Below are 20,439 nucleotides of genomic sequence, written 5' to 3'. Positions count from 1 at the left end.
TGAGGACACTGAAGGGCAAGATTGGGATTGCTTGGGGACACTGGGATGACACTGGGATTTCTCCTTGAGATACTGAGCAGTGTTAGGAGGAACTCGGAAACACTGGGGAGGGTGTTCGGGCATCCCTGAGGATATTGACCTGGGGACACTCAGAGGATGACACTGTGCTGGCCTGGTGGCACTGGGAGTGTACTAGTGGGTGCTGGGGACACTAAAGGGTGCACACAGGAGGACTTTGGTGGAGTGTCTTGTAAGGAGCTCTGGGGACACAGGGTGGGGTGACTGCGGCTGGCATCTGATCACTGGTGGGTGCCCCTGGGGACACTGGGATCGGTCACTATGGGGAGCTGTTGGCACTGGCCCAGCACTAGGGGTTGACCAGTGTGAAGTGGGTCAATGGGAACCTTTCCACTCACTGCCAGTCCCCATTGGACCCACTCCAGCTCCAACCCTCCAGCAGAGCTGGAGCTGGGTGAGGCTCCCCCATCCCCAGGGGTGGCTGGATCACTGGGTTAGGGCAAAGTGAGGGGCTGGCTGCCTTGCACCCCTATGGGCAGAAGTGCTGACACCAGGAACCTGGGATTGCTGAGCTCAGCCTGCTGCAGATTGAAGGGGCTTTATCTGGGCAGGTCGAGGGGGGGCACCTGGCTTAAGCCCGGGTGCTGAGAGCAGCACCAGCCAGGTGGCCACTGGGGACCTTGGCCCAGTCCTTGGCCCACATTGGTGGCCGGTGGTGGTGGGCACAGGGAGGCTGGTGCTGGAGGCGGTGTGGGGCTGGTGCTGGAGGCGGTGTGGGGCTGGAGCTCACTGCCCATCCTGGTACTGACCTTCAAGGACCGGGTGAGCTGCAGGGCCGTGGGGCCGAGGATGGGTGCCGGGGCCAGCGCTGAGGAGAAGCACTCCCGGGAGCTGGAGAAGAAGCTCAAGGAGGATGCTGAGAAGGATGCCAGGACCGTGAAGCTGCTGCTGCTCGGTATGGAGGGGACAGCACCCTGGGGGCATACCCATCCTTTGTGCACCTTACCTGCACAGCCCTCCCAATGGCCCTCTGACACCTCCTGGCACCCCTCAACCCAACCAGGCCTCCCCAACAGCCCCCCTAAACCAAACAGCCCAACTACCTGTCCTCTGACACCTTCTGACACCCCTAAACCCAACTAGCCCATCCCAACAACAGCCCTAAAACCAAAAGCCTATCTAATGTTTCCCTGATTCCCCCAGCACCCCTAAATCTATCCAGCCTACCCCAACAGCACCCTCACCACCCAGGCAGTCCTAAACCCACCTCAACAGCCCACCCGGTGTTTCCCCTGATGCGCCAGCACCCTTAAACCCAACCAGCCCACCTTAAAATTCTCCTAATGTTTTCCTGACACCCCCAGCACCCCTAAACCCAACCAGTTCACCCCAACAGCCCCTTAATGTTTCCTCACACCCATGGAACCTGTAAGCCCGACCAGCCCACCCCAAGAGCTCCCCATTCCCAGGATCCCCATAACCAGTTCATCTCAGCAGCTCTACCAACAGTACGAACACACCCCACCAGGCTCCCCAAACCCAACAACCCATCTCATCAGCCCAACCCAAGATCTCCCCTCTTGTAGGCATCTCCCAAACCCAACTCAGTATTCCCCCACTCCCAGGTCCCTCAACCCCCAATCAACCCATCTCAAGAGCCTTCACCACCACCCCAACCAGCTCCCCCCTCCTCCTAGGCACCCATATTCAGCCCACACCAGCACTCTGCCTGTCCCTGCAGCCCTACACTACTGCAAGTCCCTCCCAGTCCCTCCCAGTTGCCCCAGTGGTGCCTGAGGACTGGGTACCCTGGACATGGTGGGGCTATCAGTACCATCACTGGCCTTCCAGCCCAGGGCTCATCTCCCTGCTCAGCCATAGGCCTGGGGCATGGGGTGGTGAGTGGTGGGGTTGTGATGCCACCATGTCCCCATATCCTCCGTGCACATCCCGGCTGAGCCGCTGCAGATCCCATTAACCACAGCAGCTCAAGCCAACCTTAACGCCCACTGGCACCAGGCTGTAATCCCCCTGCCTGAGCCATGGACCTGGCACTGCCACCAGTGTCCCCAGTCCTGCCTGGCACCAGAAACTCCAGCACAGGGGTGTCTGTGCCACCGGGACTGCCATGACCTGTGTTTTGTTCCCTCAGGTGCAGGTGAGTCAGGGAAAAGCACCATTGTCAAGCAGATGAAGTAAGTGCCAAGGGGTGACACTTGGTGCTCACCATGCCCAGCTCTTCCCCATACCACAGCAATGGGGTGTACCAACTCCGACCCATGGCACCAGCCCCATGCTGCACTCATGGGTGCCCAGCTCAGCCCCATGCTTTTCCCCCTGGCCAGGATTATCCACCAGGATGGTTACTCACTGGAGGAATGCCTGGAGTTCATCGCCATCATCTACAGCAACACATTGCAGTCCATGCTGTCCATCGTGCGGGCCATGTCCACCCTCAACATCCAGTATGGGGACACAGCTCGCCAGGTGAGGAGCACCCCAGGCTGGGCAGGAGGGTCCCCCTGGTCCCCCAGCCCACTGAGCCCCTGTCTCTGGTAGGATGATGCTCGCAAGCTGCTGCACCTCTCGGACACCATCGAGGAGGGCACCATGCCCAAGGAGATGTCAGACATCATTGGGCGGCTCTGGAAGGATGCAGGCATCCAAGCCTGCTTTGACCGTGCCTCCGAGTACCAGCTCAATGACTCGGCCGGCTAGTACGTGGGGTGGAGGAATCTGGGGAGGGGCCTGGGGGTACTGACCCATGGCTCATGCCCATCGTGTGCCCGGCCAGCTACCTGTCAGACCTGGAGCGCCTGGTGACCCCTGGCTACGTCCCCACGGAGCAGGATGTGCTGCGCTCCCGTGTCAAGACCACCGGCATCATCGAGACCCAGTTCTCCTTCAAAGACCTCAACTTCAGGTGGGGTCAAGCCCGCAGGGAGGGCTGGTGTCAGGGAGTGCTGGGGGGGGTGTGGGGTGTGCTGACCCCATCCTTGTCCTACCCAGGATGTTTGATGTGGGGGGGCAGCGCTCGGAGCGTAAGAAGTGGATCCACTGCTTTGAGGGGGTGACCTGCATCATCTTCATTGCGGCCCTCAGCGCCTACGACATGGTCCTGGTGGAGGATGATGAAGTGGTGAGGAAGATTCACCATCCCACACCCCCCTCTGCTTTGCTCCTATCATGACATGGGGGTCACCACGGGGCTGTGTCCCTCCACAGAACCGCATGCACGAGAGCCTGCACCTCTTCAATAGCATCTGCAACCACCGCTACTTTGCCACGACCTCCATCGTCCTCTTCCTCAACAAGAAGGACGTCTTCCTGGAGAAGATCAAGAAGGCCCATCTGAGCATCTGCTTCCCTGACTATGACGGTGAGTGTGTCAGCGGCTGTTGCATCAGGTTGGTGAAGGCTTGGGTGCCAGCACCCTGCAGCAGACACCCACCAGGTGTCCTCAGCACCCCATGCAGTGGTGCAGCACTGCCCTTGCTCATGAACCAAGCATGGTGTGGTTGGCCGGGGGGAGTGCTCGGTGACACCCCATGGGGACAGGACCCAGCTCACGGCTGTGCCATCAGGTCCCAACACCTATGAGGATGCAGGCAACTACATCAAGCTGCAGTTCCTGGAGCTGAACATGCGTCGGGATGTGAAGGAAATCTATTCCCACATGACCTGCGCCACTGATACCGAGAATGTCAAGTTTGTATTCGACGCCGTCACCGACATCATCATCAAGGAGAACCTCAAGGACTGCGGGCTCTTCTGAGCCCCAGGCCCAGCACCCCGTCCCCAGCCTCCCCCTTCCCCTGGGGGTCCAGCCCCACTGCTGCCCCCATCCCACCTCCACTTGCCCCAAACCCTGGTATTTGACCGGCTCAGCCCCAGAAACACCCCTGGGTGGGGGTCCACATCCCCACTTCCCCTCCTTGTCTGTCCTCCCACCAGCCACCAACACAGGGCACTCAGTGATGCTGGGTGCTGCGGGTCCCTGGGTACCCCATGGAGCTGGGGGCTACTGAAGATCCCTTAGGCACTAAGGGTCCATAGGTATCCCCTGGAGTTGTGGAGTACTGGGGGTCCCTTGGGTGATGGGGTCCCTGAGTGCCCCTTGGAGCCAGTGCCCCCAGGGATGATGGGGGTCCTGTGGGGTCCCTTGGGGTGCTACTGGGGGTCCCTGATACCCCTTGGAGATAAAGGGAGTTCAGAGATCCTTTGGGTGCTGGATGTTCCTGGGTACCCTTTGGAGCTGGGAGGTACTGGGGAGGTCCCTCGGGTGCTGCAGGGTGCGGGGGGTCCCTGGGTGCCCCCTGGAGCTGAGGGTCTCCAGAAACCCCTTGATTCTGGGGGCTACTCTTTGTTCATGGGTGCCCAGTGGACCTGGGTGTTCCTATGGAATCCTGGGTGCAACGGGTGCTAAATCCCCCTTGAGGTCACAGGGTGCCCCTAAGGTATGGTACTGGAGCTCCCGGAATCCCACCATCCCCCTGCTGCAGGGGTCCCCCATCAGCTCAGACCCCCGGCAATGTCCCAGCTCTCTCTCAAGGGTCCCACTGCTGCCCTCACCTCCCACACCCAGGGGATGCTGCTGAGCCCTGGGGTGATGCCAGCCCACCCCATGCCCCTCTTATGGTCCAGGGACCCCCCAGCCCCAACCGGACGCTGAGTCACAGGTAGGGCAGCATCACTACATCACTACATACATCTTCTCTCTCTCTTTTTTTCCTTTCTACATTTTATTATGTCAAACCATGTGAACAATTCGGTAAAACATCCTGTGGGGAAAGCACAGCCGCAGGCAGCGGCTGAGGGGTCCCCCATGCTGGGGGGGGGGGGTGGGCAGCGGGGGCCACTGTACAGCAGGCTCTCCTCGCCCAATGCAACAGCTAGCCCTACAAAACTAGGCTTAGAAAGAAGAGGGGGGGATACAGGCAGCGACAGCACCCCCTGCCCGCCCCTTGGGCAGTGTTGAGGGGCAATGAGGTGGGGTGGGGTGCGGGACCCCCCCCAAGGCACACGGTTGGGGGTGGGCTGGCCGTGGAGGATGCTGCCATGACATAGCACTCGACGCTTTTAAATAGTTTGGTAAAAAGGTTTGTTTAAAAAGCAGCCTGGCCCCAGCCGCTGTGGTGTGGTTTTTTGCATGGGTTTGGGGGGGTTGGAGGGGGTTTTTTGCCTTTCTTTTCTGGTCTACTCAAAGGAATGTCATTGTGGTGTTTTTGGCCAGGTGGGCATCCGTGAGGGGACCCCCGTGTCCCCTCCCCGTGCCAGCAACACTTGCAATGTAAACAGAGAGAGCGCCAGGGCTCGGAGCACATCAACAGGGGGCATGGAGGACATGGACAGAGGGGTGGAAGGGTTCAGGGCTTAAAAACCAAGATGAAAACCTTGTTTCCCCTGGGAAGGGTGACGCCGGCGAGGAGGAGGAGGGTGGTGGGGGACAAACACAGGCAGCAGGGGGGACACAGGCCCTGACACTGCGCTGGCACCCAACAGTCTCTTTATGGGGTGGGGGCAGAGGGATGAATCCGAAGAGAAGCAGGAGTGGGGGGCGGCATGGTCCTTCCTTCACCAGTGGGCCCAGGGGTCCTAGGAGAAAACAGGGGGTGAGTGGATGGGATGAGGGGCATGGGCACCCCCAGCTAGTGATACAGCAGGACAGGATGCTCTGTGGCCACCCCAATTGGTCCTATGGGGACCAGCACGCACCTGGGCAGCACCGACGCTCAGAAGAGCCCGCAGTCCTTCAGGTTGTTTTTGATGATAACGTCAGTGACGGCATCAAAGACAAACTGCACGTTCTTGGTGTCGGTGGCACAGGTGAAGTGGGTGTAGATCTCCTTGGTGTCCTTCCGCTTGTTCAGGTCCTCGAACTTGCTCTGGATGTAGCTGGCGGCCTCATCGTACTTGTTGGCCCCTGGGGAGGAGCACACACTGGATTGCCCCACAGCCCCACAGGGGTGTCCCCCCTGCCACCAGCACCCAAGCGGTTTGGGCTTGGCTTAGCTCCCCACACCACCTCAGCCACTGCTCTGATGCCAAACTGATGCTCCCCAGGCACAGTGAGCCTCAGCTAAACCCCCCCAGGGCTGCTCTTCCTTGTGTCATGTGCCCATCTTTCTCCATACCCTGAGGCACCCCAAACACCACTGCACTCCACCACTGCCCCAACACACCACTTCCCAGACCCACGAAAGCCACTATATCCATCCCAGCATCACATGCTACACAACCCAGGCAAGGCACTGCCCAGTTCTCCTGCACCACCTTGTCTTATTGCCAAGGTGCCCTTTGGGGAGCACCGAGGGTCCTGGTGGTACCTGTGTACTCGGGGAAGCAGATGGTGAGGGGGCTGTGCACGATCTTCTCCTCAAAGAGGTCTTTCTTGTTGAGGAAGAGGATGATGGATGTGTCCGTGAACCACTTATTGTTGCAGATGCTGTCAAACAGCTTCATGCTCTCGTGCATCCGGTTCTGGCAGGGAAACAGCAGCCTGAGCAGGGCAGGACACCCCAAGCAGCTCCCACCCTGCTGCTCACCAACCTGCCACCTCCCCACACTCCTGCCAGCCCAGGCAATGGATGTTGATGGCCCTGCAAGACTTGGGCCACACTGGCCAGAGCACTGGTGACACCTGAGGACAGGGTGCTCCCTCTGCCCCACAAGGATGGGATGCTCACAGTACCCACTCCATCTGCCCCGACTCACCATCTCCTCATCTTCAGCCAGCACCAGGTCATAGGCACTCAGGGCCACGCAGAAAATGATGGCTGTCACCCCCTCGAAGCAGTGGATCCACTTCTTCCTTTCTGAGCGCTGGCCTCCCACATCGAACATCCTGGGACAGGGAGGTGGTGTGGTGATGGGCAGCAGATCCAGTACTGCTCTCACCTGCACCCTGCCTCAGTTTCCCCAGCTTCCTGAAGTGGTACTGGGGCAGGCAGAGAATGGTGCCTCTGCCCCAGGGACTTTGCTGGTGCTGTGGATCTGCTCAGCACCCACTGCCCGTCCCAGGGACAGCAGGGTGTCTGGGACCAAATCCCCACTATAAGCCAGAGCAGGATCAGGCCACCAGGGGTGTCACAGCTCCAGAAGATGCTCTTGGAGATCTACTCTGGAGCGGGTGCTGTGGGATTGTGCTTTAGATCTTGGACCAAGTGGGGCTGCAGTGCTGGCCAAGAGGCTGCAGGCTCAGCAGGATCACAAGCGTAAGGCCTCAGGGGATGATCCCAGTACACTGTGAGCCTCTCCTGCTGCAGGCAGCAGAGGATGCTCTGCATCCACAAAGAGAAGTCCACCAGCAGCACTATGTCCACTGCCAACTGCCCAGCTGGCAGCAAGGCTTCCTCACTGCTCTGCCCCCACCAGGATACGCCACATTCCCCTGGAGCATCCTCTCCACCACCTCCAAAGCACTGCTCTGTTGATGCACAGCCAAGTGCCTCCATCCCACCAGGGCAGCAGAGGGGTCACCGCTGCCCCCCACAACCAGAGAGGACCCTTGCACATCTTTCTGCCAGCAGCTCCATTGCCGAGTGACTAAATTCCCCGGAATGTGCACAGCTCTTTGCCTCGGAAACTGGAGCTCTGGCTATTTCCCATGGGTTTGCAGCAGAAAGCAACCCAGTATGCCAGCAGGATCACTGCCCAACACAGAGACCCCAGCTCATGCGCCCAGCACCCTTCCCACAGCAGAAGCAGCATCAGGCACACGGAGGATTCCTTCCCACTTCCCCTCCTGCCCAAGGCTGGATCTGGCCCCTGAATAAGCCCTGCGAGGTGTTTTTGAGGCTGCTCCAGCTATTTCAGCAGTTTCCGCTCACTCCAAGGCTGCAGCTCTCGCCACAAGCAAACCCAGGGGGAGTCAGTGCAAGCAGGACCCAACCCAGCACAGGCAGGAGGGGATTTCTTGCCTTGGAAAGGCAAAAGAGAAAGGGTCAGACATACTTGAAGTGCAGGTCCTTGAAGGTGAAGTGGGTCTCTACGATGCCGGTGGTCTTCACCCTGGTGCGCAGCACATCCTGCTGGGTGGGGATGTAGTCAACGCGGGCTATCCGCTCCAGGTCATTCAGGTAGCTGAGGAGGGAGCAGAAAGGCACTGTGGAAGCTAGACCATGGGTCACAACCCACCCAAATCCCATGGGGCATGCCCACACCGGGCCACCCTTCCCACAGACCCTGGCATCATCCATTCAGAGTGGGCAGCACTGAGCACAGTGGGCTCCATCAGCACCCTGGGGTCACCCCAGAGCCCTGCCAGCTGCTGGGGTAAGAAGGGCATGCAGCCAGGGCTGGGGGGCTCCCCCCATTTCCCCGGCTGTTTGCACAGGGGAAATGGCGAGAGGAAAGTATTCAGTGCTATGGCAACCGGCCACAGCGCCGGCGGAAACAATCGATGGCGCCGGGCCATTTATAGTCACAAAACACAAAGGGACGGCATCCTGGGAGGAAGTAGGAGGCAGGAGAGACAGGGAGCAGAGCGGCTGGGGGACTGTCGTCCATCCTGAGCCGTTCCAGGGTAGCACTGCCTGCCCTGCTGCCTGCCCTGGCCCTGTCAGACCCTGGTCACCAGCAGTGGGGTTTGGTCCCCAACACTGGGACCAGCTGAGGGTTGCTGGGAGAATCAAGGCAGGTTTCAATTTCTCCAGTTCACATTGGTTTAATTGGGTTACTATAAACAGGCTCCTTTAAGCACATTAGGCTTGTGTTAATTAAAGGCATTTGCAGCCCTGTAATCTGGTGAAAGGCAGATTACAGCTCGCAAAGCCACAGGGATCCCTGGCTCCAACGGCTGTTGGCCAGCTCCCAGGAAACCCTCCGGTGTGCCGCATCAGTCAGAGCTGCGGGTGCCCTGGGACTCCACGGTGGGTGCAAGGGCTGGGGGACCGGCATGGCACTGTGTGGAACAGCTTGAAAACAGCCGGAAACACACACAGCCTCCGGCTGACAAAAAACAGGAAACACCGCAGCAGGGCCGTGCAGCACTCGGACCATGCACCCACCCAGGGTGCTGGTGAGCACCCACCTGGCACCCTGAGCTCCAGCTACCCCAAGTGGCTGCAAAGAAGGCAGGGGTAGAGACAGGCTGTGTGCTGGGCACAGCACAGGGCTCCTCATCCCCTGGGTGCCCTGTGCCAGTGGCACCACAGGCACAGCACCATCCCCACAGGAGTTGACAGGGCATCAACTACTGCACCAGCATCTCCGTGGGGTTGGAGGGGGCTCCTAAGTCATGCTTGTGCAACCCCTGCAGTGTGCCAAGCACACCATAACTGCACTTACAGTGATACTCAGCTTGCAGGCACCTTGCAGATATATCTACTCGGTCTGTACCTGCCAGCTGCCAGGCACCCACCAGGTCCCTCCTGCCTCCAAACCAGCACCCATGGCACTGCTGGCTGCGGGACGATGGCACTGAGCAGGACAGGGACCAGGGAGGGTGGGTGGGGGTCAGGCAGCAGGAAGAGAAAACCACAGATGCTGAAGCAAAGAGCTGGTGGGAGCTCCTCTGTGGTTATTGTTTGCCAGGACCTTTCCTCTACCTCTTACCCCTAGTGACCTCAATGCAGAAGAGGGATCCAACAGTGCCAGAAGGGACAACTGGGCTAGCACATAGGGGACCAAGCTGTGGCGAGTCCCAAAGATGCTTAATCCGCAGTGGGATCAGCCTTAACGGGGTTTTCCTGGCACAACACAAGCTCCATGTAGTACACTTTACCACAAAGCATCTAGGCAGAGAGGGTAGGAGGACACCATGCAAGCTCAATACAGCCTTGGCCACACCACCCTCTCCAGCAATCATATTTTAGGCAGATTAACATATTTATTAAATCTCTTCAGGGATAAACCCAACCAGATGCAGGCAATTTATCCACCTAAACTCGAGCTTGCTGGCTAATACACTAGCATAATGCCAAGTCTTTCCATATAAACTCAGTTAAGATGAAAAGCCTCTTGTGCATCCTTATCCTGTTCACACACAAGGGTCCCCAGTGCCCTCTTTGGAGCTTGTTTTTACCTTCATGCCCATGAAGGGCCATGAGGACAGGCAGAACCCCTGGCTCTGCTCACATGGGGGGAGCCCTCTCAGGGACAATAGGGGAGAGCAAACCCCAGTAAAGGCAGTGGGTGCAGAGCAGTGTCAGGAGGGGGTGCCCCCCGGTGCCCCCCTCCCGGTGGATGCAGCAGCCTGCCAGAGGAGGAAACAGCTTTCGAAACATCCGCCTTCCCAGTTCTGCTCTGGCTCAGCCCCAGCACCGGGTGGGAAGTGGCAGCACCAGCCCCTGAGGTGATGGGGAACAGCAGCCCTGGGGCATTCTCTGTTGCTCAATAAAGGCTCCCCAGGCTGCAGGGCCTGGGGAGAGGAGCCAGGGTACTCACTAGGCAGCAGAGTCATTCAGCTGGTACTCTCGGGAGCGGTTGAAGCAAGCCTGCACCCCGTTGTCAGCCCACAGCCTCCGGATCACGCTGGCCAGGTCTTCTGGCATGATGCCCTGCTCCTCAGCGGTGCAGGAGAGCGCAAACAGCTGCCGAGCGTCATCCTGCAGGGAAAACAAAGGGGATAAAGCATTGGCACAGGGCTATTGAAACTCACTCTTCCCCAAAGGATTTGGCTGGAGCTCACTGTGTCCCACCCAGATGGTGAGGCAGGAGCTCCAGGTGGGGATGAAACAAAAGGGAAGCAACGGACCCCACCTCTGCACACCCATCAGGGGCCGTGCCAGGGTAGCCACTTATGGGTTATGCTCTGGATGCCCCCTTCCTCAACACCAAGGAGAGGAGGTCACAGCCAGTGAGGGAACAGCAGAGCTTGAGCAGGACCACCCTAATCCTGATCCAGCTTTGGAACCCCCAGCCCCTGCCAGGCACACTGGGAGCAAGACACCCACCGCTCTGGAGGAGTCTCCAAAGTCAATCTGCAGGTTCCCCATCGCCTTGATGATGGCCATGATGGACTGGATGGTGTTGCTGTAGACCACAGCTTTGTACTGCCGGCACTCCTCCTCAGAGTAGCCATCCTCATGGATGATTCTGGGGCAGGGAAGAGACACAGGCAAGGTCAGACCCCATGGGGCACCCCATGGTGCTGCTCCCTCCCCATGCTCTGCAGCAACACTGATGCTGCAGAGGGGAACTTCCCTCAGCTGCCACCGGTTTCAGAGCCCGTGGCTGGGGTCTGTGTGGTGTCAGCTGCAGGGACACTCACTTCATCTGTTTGACAATGGTGCTCTTCCCAGACTCGCCAGCACCTGCGGAGAAACAAGAAGGGGGATGAGCAGTGAGGTGCTGCCCAAAGCCCTACTGGGACCACCCAGCCTTAGGAACGAGGGCAGCAGCAGCTTCAGCCAATGGAGGAGAGCTCCAGCATAGGCCAGAGCAAGGGTCTGGATGGGCACTGGGAACAGCAGAGCCAGGGAAGGGGGAGGAAAAGGGGAGCCTAGAGATTTTGCAATAGCTCCCATAGGGAGGAAATGACACCAGCTCCAAGCCAGTAACATGGCACCAAAGCACTAATGTTTGCCCTGTGGTGCCAGAACACCGCAGCCAAGACAGCAGACAGCCCCAGATTCAGATGAGCTTGGGAGCCCCCTGCAATGCCCATCACAGAATCCCAAGGGTTGAAAGGGACCTCAAAAGATCATCTATCACCTGCCATCCCAGCTCCAGGCAGAGCCTGAGCTTAGCTGCTGTATCCCAGATCCCACATCCCGCATCCGTATTGTGCCAGAGGACAATGGAATGTCAGCCTTGCCACATGCCCACAGCTGGAGCTGGCAGCAGCCAGGACACAGGATGCTGGTGCCACCAGGTACAGGCAGGGGGCTGAGCACCCAAAGCTGAGCACTCCAGGGAGCACAGGAAGACATTGCCACCTCCGCCAGTGCTTGAGAGGCTCCCAGCAGGATCAGCCACCCCCGGGTTGCTTTTCAGTGTGCACTTCCCAGCCTGCCAGGTCCCAGCCTGGCTGCGGAGGTGGCTGCCAGCAGGGAAAGCTGATGGCTTCCAGGGTGGGTTTACTGCTCAGCATCCAAACACGGGAGGCCAGGGCTCAGAGGGCACAGCCAGGGTGCCTCAGGCTTCCTCTGCACCATCCTGCCCCGCTGGGGACGTCAGCCCCACACAGCCCTCCCTCCCCAGGCTGGGAGCAGGAAAGAGCAAAGTCACCCTGGCTGCAAGAAAGGGGAAGCTCAAAGGGGAAGCTGAAAGAGACAGCGCAGGTCCCTTGTCCTCTCTCCAGAGTGACACCAAGATGGAAGAGCACCAGGCTCACTTCGCCCTGAGACCCCCAGCAGGATAAGACCCCTTTGGCCAGGATCAGCGCTGTCCCTGCTCCGTGTGCAAATCCCAGGGGATCCCCCACCACCAAGTCAATCTCCAAGTCCTCTCCCATCCCACTTGGTAGGACCCATGGCTGCCCTCAGCCATGGAGCTGCCCTTACTGGAGGCTCCAGGCAGAGCCGGACTGGCACAGCCATAGAGAGGGGAGAGAGATTGCAGAGGAGTTTAGAGAAAAAAAGTATATATAAAAAAAGGAGATCACGCTAAAATTAACCAGGACAAACAGCCTATCATGCCAGGGAGACATGGCAGCAGGGAGCAAACGCCTTCTGCTTGTGCCACCAGCATAAATGCAGCCCTGGTGATGGGCACGTACCCCCATGGACACCGCTCAGGGCATGGAGCCCCTGGGGCTGGGGCCATACAGGGGCTACACAGACCCTACATTTATTGCCAGGACCACCTGCTCCATGGTTTCCATGCTATATCTGCTGAGGGACAGGCTCTGCTCAGCCCATGGTGAGTGTTCAGCACGGCCAGGGCTGCTCCCCAGCCTGCACCAACACCCTCATCTTGCTGACACTGCACCCAGCACAGCCTGGACAGTGTCCATGGTCAGTGCTGGCAGCTCCTGCCTGCAGCTGGGAGCAGCAGGGAAGCATTCTGCCTATCCCTTCATTTTTTCCGTTAAATACCTCTGGTTTCTGACAACACCAACCCTGTACCGCGGGCTCAGTGCCCAGGCAGGGAAACTGAGGCATGTAGCAAGGGGAAACCTTGCTTATAAGCATCCCTGGGGTGAGGTGTCAGTTGTCCCCCAGTCTCCTGCCCTGCCTGACTTTGCTCCCTGCCCAGGAGGGAACAACCCCTCTGGGACCTCGTCTGTTCCCAGCAGGGTGACAGTCACCAGCCCAGCCATTTGCCTCTCAAGCTTCCCTTACAGCTCCTGGCTAGAGGGCAGCTGTGCCATTGCCCCCCCGCAAGTTCAGGCCAGCACCTCCGCTCGCTGCTGGGAGCATGCCCCACATGCTTGTGGTGAGCCTGAATGTTTAACACCCTGCAGCTGCCCTGCCAGAGCCCAGGGAGGCAGCCGTTGGTATCCTCACCCTCCAATTTCCTTTTCAAATCAGCATCTTTGCCTAACAAAGGGGCCAGGGAATTGCTACTGCCAGGCCCAATGGGTGCCCAGCACCTGCAAATCCCACCCATCACAGTGTAGGGGGACCCTTCCCAGCCCCCCCACAGCAGAGGGGAAGAGCTTCCAATCCCCGGAAAACCCCGGCTGCCGTCCATTCTGCCCCAAAACAATCCCCGGGCAGGCTGCCAGCTGCCACTTCCACCCTCTTGCCCAACCCAAGCAGGAGACAGGCAGTGCACAGAGGTTTCACGTCATCCTTCAGCCCCCCATGCTGGCCAGGCATTGGGTAGGATGGAGAGCCCCCACCGTGGGCTGATCCCTCAGGTGGGCTTCCTCCAGCCCTGCGCACCCTTCCTGCCTCATTGCCAGAGCTGTGCCTGGCAAAAATAGGAGGAGAGCTCTCTCTTGGGCAGATTTCCCCCTTTTTCTGTTAAAAATAATCTTCAACACTTTAAAAGAAGAAGCTGCCTGGCTCCAAAACGCACCGTTAATCCACTGGCGAAACATTTATTTAGCCAACATATATTCTGCATCCCACCACGTAAGATGCTTCCTGGAAAGCACAGACTTAACATGATATACGCAATATATTTCTGGTCAGCATATATTTAACACCATATATTTAAGCAGCTGGTCAAAGGTTTTGGGGTCCACCTCACCCTGCATTGCTGAGGGGGAATTTTCCATCTTGCTGCATGGCACCATCCTGTTTTATGCCTTCAAATATCCAGGCTCGGATGGAAGCAATGTACAGCTGGAATATTTTCCTTATTACAGGGGAGAAGCTGGAATTCAATCCACCACCAGGTCCGGAGCCATCCCCAGCACCCACAGCCCCATCCTCAGTGAATGTGCTGGAGTCTTCCCAGCTCAGCAAACAGAAGCTATTACTTGAGCATGGATTTATGGGTGGTTTTTACTTCTGGACAAACCCACCGATCCTTTCCAAGCAGGACAGACACCCTCATGGGGTGGCTCTCTAGGCACCTGTGGGGTCTCTGCCATCAAACAAGACTTCCAAAGGTGCGTTAAAGGCAGAGTTACCCTAAAGACTCAAACAGTAATAATCAGAAGAGATTCCCGTTGACATTTTCCTTCCTACCCAAAATAGATGGAAAATTGCTGTAAAAACAATCGTGTTTTTTTTAAACCCCACAGCGACACAGGGCGTTTTTCCCAGGGGCCATCCCGTTCCGGCACAGGGCTGGCCGCTTCCCATGCGTTTGTGCACGGTGGGATGCCACGTCCCCAGGCAGGACCCCCAAAGTTAGGGGTCACCACGGAGGTCTGAACCCCCTGTCCAAGACAGCACATGGAGACGCAGAAAAAAAACCCACAAAAACAAAAGAAGTAGGAATAATTCATCAGCACAAAGGACATTTGGGTACATGGGGGAGGAGGAGGTGGGCTGGGGATGATTTCCCATGGGGAGAACAGCAAATGCACCCCAGGTGCTGCCAATGGCCACTGGTGTTCACGGGCTGGACAAAACTATCCTTGCGCTGGGCTTTTTCCAGGAATCCTATAACTTTGCTCCTCTGTTTCTGTCCCTGCCATAGCCACAGTGGTCTCCCTCTCTCTCCCCCCTTTGGCTGGCACCAGCCACTTCCGAGCCCTCGCTCCCCACACTGGCTGTGCCAGCACTGAGGTGGTGGGGAAGGGACCCTAAAGGGCTCAGCATGGAGCTGCCCCCTGCTCCCGCACACATTTCAGGTTACCAGTATCAACTTTCTCACCCCTAGAAAAGGGGGTTCCTGAAGACTGTCACCCACCAGCTCATCCCCGGCTGCTCCAGCACAGACACCACAGTCCCCACATTCCCCTGCCAAACACTGGAGTGGCTCCAGAGCAGCCCGTGCTGGCGAGCTGCCCCAGCAGTACGATGACCCTGTGCTGAGTGCCATCATCCCCTCATCCCACCCTAATGGGCTCCCCGGCACCCTATTCCCCTGCCTGGGTTCTCCGCCAGGATTACTCAGCTCCCAGCTCTGGTGATTCAGATGGCCTCCGGCCCGGAAACCCAGAGCAGGAAACCCGGGAGCTGCAGAGAGGCAGTTCAGCCCCAGCTACAGCAATGGCACTGAGGCACTCAATTGTCCTGGCACCCACCGCCCTGGGTGGGCGAAGCCCACGGGAGACCCTCTGTAAAGCTCTCTATATAGGTAAAGCAATGTAAACATATGCTTTTAAATATATATACAAAAATCAATTTATACATTACTCCATAAAAAAGAGCAACATATATACACAAAAAAGCAATACATATAAAAGAATGAAATCTTTTTCTAATGCACATACAATTCTATATTAAATATATATATCTGCTGCCTCTCCTGTGCAAAGCCTAAGCATTCATCCCGGAGTGCAGGGCAACTGTCTGCACCTGGGACATCACCAGCAGGAACACCAAGATGTTCTGTCTCAAGGCCTGCGTGCTGTGCTCCTTCCATCCCATCCCAACCCATGTGAGCACCAAGCTCTTCCCTGCTACATGACACCTCCTGCTCTGTGGCCAGAAACACCCCTGGATCCTTCAGTGTCCCCACCGAAGGGAGGAGCTGATCCCCTTCCCACACCCTGGGCTGGGGCAGGAGCACAGAACCAAAACCCCAAGGCAGGACAAAGTGCAGCAGAATGGGCAGCGCCGGGCACTGCAGCCGCTGAAAGTTGCAGCTGGTCCCTCCCTTCCTCTATTTTTATGCAAGCCTCAAAAAAACCCCAAACACATAAAGCTGCTGAGCCCTGCCCCGGCCACCCTTGCCCCGGCTGCAGCTCACCCAGGCAGGATCTCGTACAGGTGAGACTCACTCCTGTGCGAGTCAGTCCAGACAGGTATGAGGGGAGCATCCTCACCCCAGGGTTTGCACCTCCAGCACTAAAAACCACTGTGGATCAACGCGATCAACCCACAAGCACCATTCCTGTCCTAGGCACCTTCACAGCCTCTAATGCTCCCCAAGCAGCCAATAAATCCTTTTACTTTCGTAATCCTCCAAAGAAAAATATAGAATTAGGGGTTTTAAATGAGGCTACTGCTTGCCTGCACTGATCCTACATCCCCCAGAGCATCCCAGCGCCGGAAGGTGGGAGTTGGGCTGGGCAAAACCCAACTTCCACTTACAGCCAGCAACTCCAGTGCTTTGAGCCATGGTGATGTCAAGGAGCCCACAGCAGCACTGGGAGCTACTAGCAGCATTGCTGCACAGGGTGGATGCTCCAGGTGCCTCTGATGGCTCCTGGCCTCTCCCAGCACCAAAACCTTGGGAGGCTGTGGGTTTCCAGCCACAGGGATAGAAGGGATTGCTTTGTTTGGGTGTTCTCCCCATCAGGGACCCAAGCTTCAAACTATCTGAATGCAACTATTTCAGAGCTGGCAAACAGCAGAGGAAAACCTGCAGGCATGGACAGGAGGTGCTGCGCCCACACCTGCAGTGCCATGTGCCATTGGGGGTCCTGCCTGCCCCACCACACTGACAGCACACATCATCCCTCTGCAGCTTGCCCACCAAGGTAAAGGCATCAGCACTGAGCCAAGGTGGCTACACTTGTCAGCCCCAAGCCCTGCATGGTGCCAGTGCCCAGCATGGTTCTACACTTGCACTGCCACCCCACTGCACACCAAGCCCAGGCTCTTCCCCCACACCGCATCCTGCCGGCTGCACCAGCAGCTCCAAGTGCTGGCAAAACCCACGCAGTGCTTGGAAAAGCCATCTCCTCTTTGTGCCATAGGCCAATTAGGCACAAAGGGTGAAGCTATTTTTCTTCTTATATTTTTTCCTCCCTAATTTTTCCTCCCTGTTTCTGGAGGATGCAGGAATGCTGCAGCCCTGAGGGAGGGCTGCAAAGCTCTGCCTTGCCAAGTGTGCCTAAGAGCTATGGTGCTCACCAAAAAGCACCTGCTGGGCTCATGTGAAGCCCTGGCTCTCCCCAAAGCTTCCTCCAGCTAGGGGGAAAAAGATCAGGTGATAGGAAGAGTGGGCACTGCATCCGCATGTGGAGCAACACTGGCCCCACCTCCAGCCATTCTCTCCCATCTCAGGAGGATTTTCCAGCCACAGCTGGGCTTGGACACAGGCCAATGTGACCCAAGGATCCAGCACTACTTACACCTGAACACCTGCGAGGGGAAAAAATAAACATACAAAATCATTCAGAAGAGCCATTTCACACTATTTTTGGCTTCAGAAACCAACTGAGATCAGAAATACCGCTTGTAAATGCTGGCCTCAACAGAAGGAGTGCACCCGCCATCCTCCTGCCTCTGCTTCTCTAGAGAGCAGGACACGAAAGGGATGTGGGCTGGCCAGCTCATATTGTGATCCTCGCCAGCCAGGAGCCCCTGTCCTCAGAGATGCTCAGCACCAGCCAGCCGGTCACCCAATGCCAGCAGCACCGGGATGATGATGATGCCCATCCTGGTCGGTCCCTGGAGCCCCATGGGAAGGAGGTGCCAACCACCCTGCCCAGCTACATCCCTTGGCACCATTATCTCACGAGCTGCCAAGCCAGCATCAAGAACCAGCACAGGAGCAGCTCACAGCAAAGGGGACCACGTGTTTCCCCAGGCAAACCCCATGGGGTTTCATTGCACCCCTCCCCGGAAACAAGCGGGTCAGCAAGCCTGTATGAGCAGCCAGACCCCCCTCCATGGCACAGCCCCCCAACAGGCCCTGCTCTGGCACCGCTCACACCAAGGCTGACATAAGAACAAACCCCAGACCCCCTCAGTGCTCCGTTAAACGAGCGGTTCAGGGCATCAGTTATGTATTTCTCAAGGCAGGCAGAGGTTGAGCAAATAAAGGGCTGCCGGATTTCAGTTGACTTCCTGCTGCCGGCAGCTTCCTCCGCCGATGGCAGTGACGAGCAGAAAGACATTTTCTGCCAGCACTGCCCTGGCAGTAGCCGGGATTTCCGTGCTCATCCCAGCAAGGAGCTGTGCGAGCCTCACATCCCACCTGGAGCGAGGCTCTCCCTGGGAATTTCGGAAAAGGAATTAAAAACCCCAACTGGGAGTCATTAAGGAAAATAATGAAGTAAATAAGCGGCTGCCTTGCCCGCAGGCGCAGGGCAGGTCTGTGAACGCCCACAGCAGCATCGTGGGGCCGCTTTGAAGAGGGCAAGCGGCCCGTTATCGCTATGAAAATCAGGTGTCCGTGGGGCAGAGCACCCGTGGGCTGCACTGTGGGCAGTGTGTGGGACCGAGCGTTCTGCCCGAGCTCCCCATCACTCCATGGCGAGGGGAGGCCGACAGTAGGATAGGGGGACTCGGTTGGACCCATTACCTCTGCCCAGTCAGTCCGAGGCCAGAACAAGGCAAGTCCATGGAGGACCCGCCTGGCATGGCAGCAGCAGGGGTCCTGCAGGCAGGACAGAGGGTCCCAGCCAGCGGGAGGGTGGAGATGTCCCTGTCTGTGCCCAAAGGGATGTGTCAGGCTGGATGCCAGTGGGGTGGGGGGATGGAATCACGGTGGGGTGGGGCTGGCACCCAACTTCAGGAGAACCCCAAGGCCTGCAGTGGGGCCAGCACCCCAGTCCTGGTGGGACCCCTGCACCTGAGATGGGTTCCACACCCCATTCCTGTGGGGAACCCCAAAGCCTATTGTGGGGCCAGTACCCCACTTCTGGGGGAAACCCGGAAGCTGGGGGGGGGCGGGCACCCTACTGCCCGAGACATCGACGGGCCGACACCCCACTGCGGAGGGGGGGAACCGAGGGCTGGGGTGGGTCCAGCCCCACATCACCGGTGGAGCCCCAGGGAGGGGCCGGTGCGCAGGGTCCGGGCAAGCGAGGCGGGGGCTCCGGTAGGACCGGGCCGGGCGGGGCCGGCGCTGTCCCGTTATGCGGATCCGCTCACCGAGCAGCAGCAGCTTCACCTCCCGCGCCGCCTTCTCGCCGTCCTCCCGCAGGTTCTTGTCGATCATACGGGAGCGCTCGGCGGCCGCCTTGTCCTCGGCGCTCACGGTGCAGCCCATGGCGGCGGCCGCGGCTGCCTGCGCGCCCCCGCTCTGCCGTGCGCGCCGCCGCGGGGCGGGGCCGGCACGGGTGGGGTCTGGGGGCGGGGTCTGGGGGCGGGGTCTGGGGGCGGGGGCGGGGCCTGGGGGCGGGGCCTCGGCTCTTTCCGGCGGGGTCAGCCCCGAGCGGCAGCGCCGCGGAGTGGTGGAAACGGGGGGTGCGGGCACCGGTGGGGCCGGGATGGGCCCGAGGGGGTGCGTGGGGCAGCGGTGTGCTCCGGTACGGACATGGGGAGCGACATGGACCCGAAGGGGTGTGTGGGGCAGCGGTGTGCTCCGGTACGGACATGGGGAGGGACATGGGCCGTGGGTGCTGCATTGTGGGACTGGGGTCCTTTGGGTGCAGCCCTGGGGCCAGCGGTGTGGGGTGATGCTGTGCCTCAGGGCCAGCTGCTGCGAGGAGAGGGTGTCACAGGGGGGTGGCTCACATCTTAGAATCATAGAATCATAGAATAGTTAGGGTTGGAAAGGACCTTAAGATCATCCAGTTCCAACCCTCCTGCCATGGGCAGGGACACCTCACACTAAACCATATCACCCAAGGCTTCATCCAACCTGGTCATGAACACCACCAGGGATGGAGCATTCACAACCTCCCCGGGCAACCCATTCCAGTGCCTCACCACCCTAACAGTAAATAATTCCTTTCTTATATCAAGTCTAAACCTCTGCTGTTTAAGTTTGAACCCGTTACCCCTTGTCCTATCACTACAGTCCCTAATGAATAGTCCCTCCCCAGCATCCCTGTATGCCCCCTTCAGATACTGGAAGGCTGCTATGAGGTCTCCACGCAGCCTTCTCTTCTCCAGGCTGAACAGCCCCAACTTTCTCAGCCTGTCTCCATATGGGAGGTGCTCCAGCCCCTGATCATCCTCGTGGCCTCCTCTGGACTTGTTCCACCTGTTCCATGTCCTTTTTATGTTGAGGACACCAGAACTGCACACAATGCTCCAGGTGAGGTCTCACGAGAGCAGAGTAGAGGGGCAG

At 58.4% G+C, this 20,439-nt stretch overlaps 2 protein-coding genes across 2 annotated transcripts; one reads left to right on the top strand and one right to left on the bottom strand.

The window, feature by feature from the left end:
• Positions 1 to 769: 769 nt before the first annotated feature.
• Positions 770 to 3,981, top strand: LOC101876728 (guanine nucleotide-binding protein G(t) subunit alpha-1). The gene is made up of 8 exons (XM_005149443.3): positions 770 to 973; positions 2,171 to 2,213; positions 2,364 to 2,505; positions 2,578 to 2,735; positions 2,813 to 2,941; positions 3,028 to 3,157; positions 3,244 to 3,397; positions 3,603 to 3,981. Exons 1-8 carry the CDS (start codon positions 868 to 870, stop codon positions 3,791 to 3,793), a joined length of 1,053 nt encoding a protein of 350 aa, XP_005149500.1. The 5' UTR covers positions 770 to 867; the 3' UTR covers positions 3,794 to 3,981.
• A 1,121-nt stretch (positions 3,982 to 5,102) lies between these two features.
• On the bottom strand, positions 5,103 to 19,460 carry LOC101870441 (guanine nucleotide-binding protein G(i) subunit alpha-2). Its single transcript, XM_013129124.3, has 9 exons — positions 19,296 to 19,460; positions 11,231 to 11,273; positions 10,914 to 11,055; positions 10,405 to 10,565; positions 7,972 to 8,100; positions 6,733 to 6,862; positions 6,345 to 6,498; positions 5,734 to 5,941; positions 5,103 to 5,613 (listed from the first exon to the last, which is right to left on the bottom strand). Exons 1-8 carry the CDS (start codon positions 19,411 to 19,413, stop codon positions 5,751 to 5,753), a joined length of 1,068 nt encoding a protein of 355 aa, XP_012984578.2. The 5' UTR covers positions 19,414 to 19,460; the 3' UTR covers positions 5,103 to 5,613; positions 5,734 to 5,750.
• Positions 19,461 to 20,439: the final 979 nt, after the last annotated feature.

Source organism: Melopsittacus undulatus, chromosome 9 (assembly GCF_012275295.1).
Source record: "Melopsittacus undulatus isolate bMelUnd1 chromosome 9, bMelUnd1.mat.Z, whole genome shotgun sequence".
NCBI classification, from domain to species: Eukaryota; Metazoa; Chordata; class Aves; order Psittaciformes; family Psittaculidae; genus Melopsittacus; species Melopsittacus undulatus.
This window is presented reverse-complemented; position numbering and strand designations above follow the sequence as displayed.

Bases quoted from the DNA above. Each gene is read 5' to 3' on its own strand.
- LOC101876728 (XM_005149443.3), top strand. From the start codon at position 868: ATGGGTGCCGGGGCCAGCGCTGAGGAGAAGCACTCCCGGGAGCTGGAG. The intron at 2,942-3,027 runs GTGGGGTCAAGC...TGTCCTACCCAG, and splicing joins TTCAAAGACCTCAACTTCAG to GATGTTTGATGTGGGGGGGC. The intron at 3,158-3,243 runs GTGAGGAAGATT...GTCCCTCCACAG, and splicing joins TGGTGGAGGATGATGAAGTG to AACCGCATGCACGAGAGCCT.
- LOC101870441 (XM_013129124.3), bottom strand. From the start codon at position 19,413: ATGGGCTGCACCGTGAGCGCCGAGGACAAGGCGGCCGCCGAGCGCTCC. The intron at 8,101-10,404 runs GTGAGTACCCTG...CTCCCTCCTCAG, and splicing joins CTGAATGACTCTGCTGCCTA to CTACCTGAATGACCTGGAGC. The intron at 5,942-6,344 runs GTACCACCAGGA...GCTCCTCCCCAG, and splicing joins CTGCTTCCCCGAGTACACAG to GGGCCAACAAGTACGATGAG.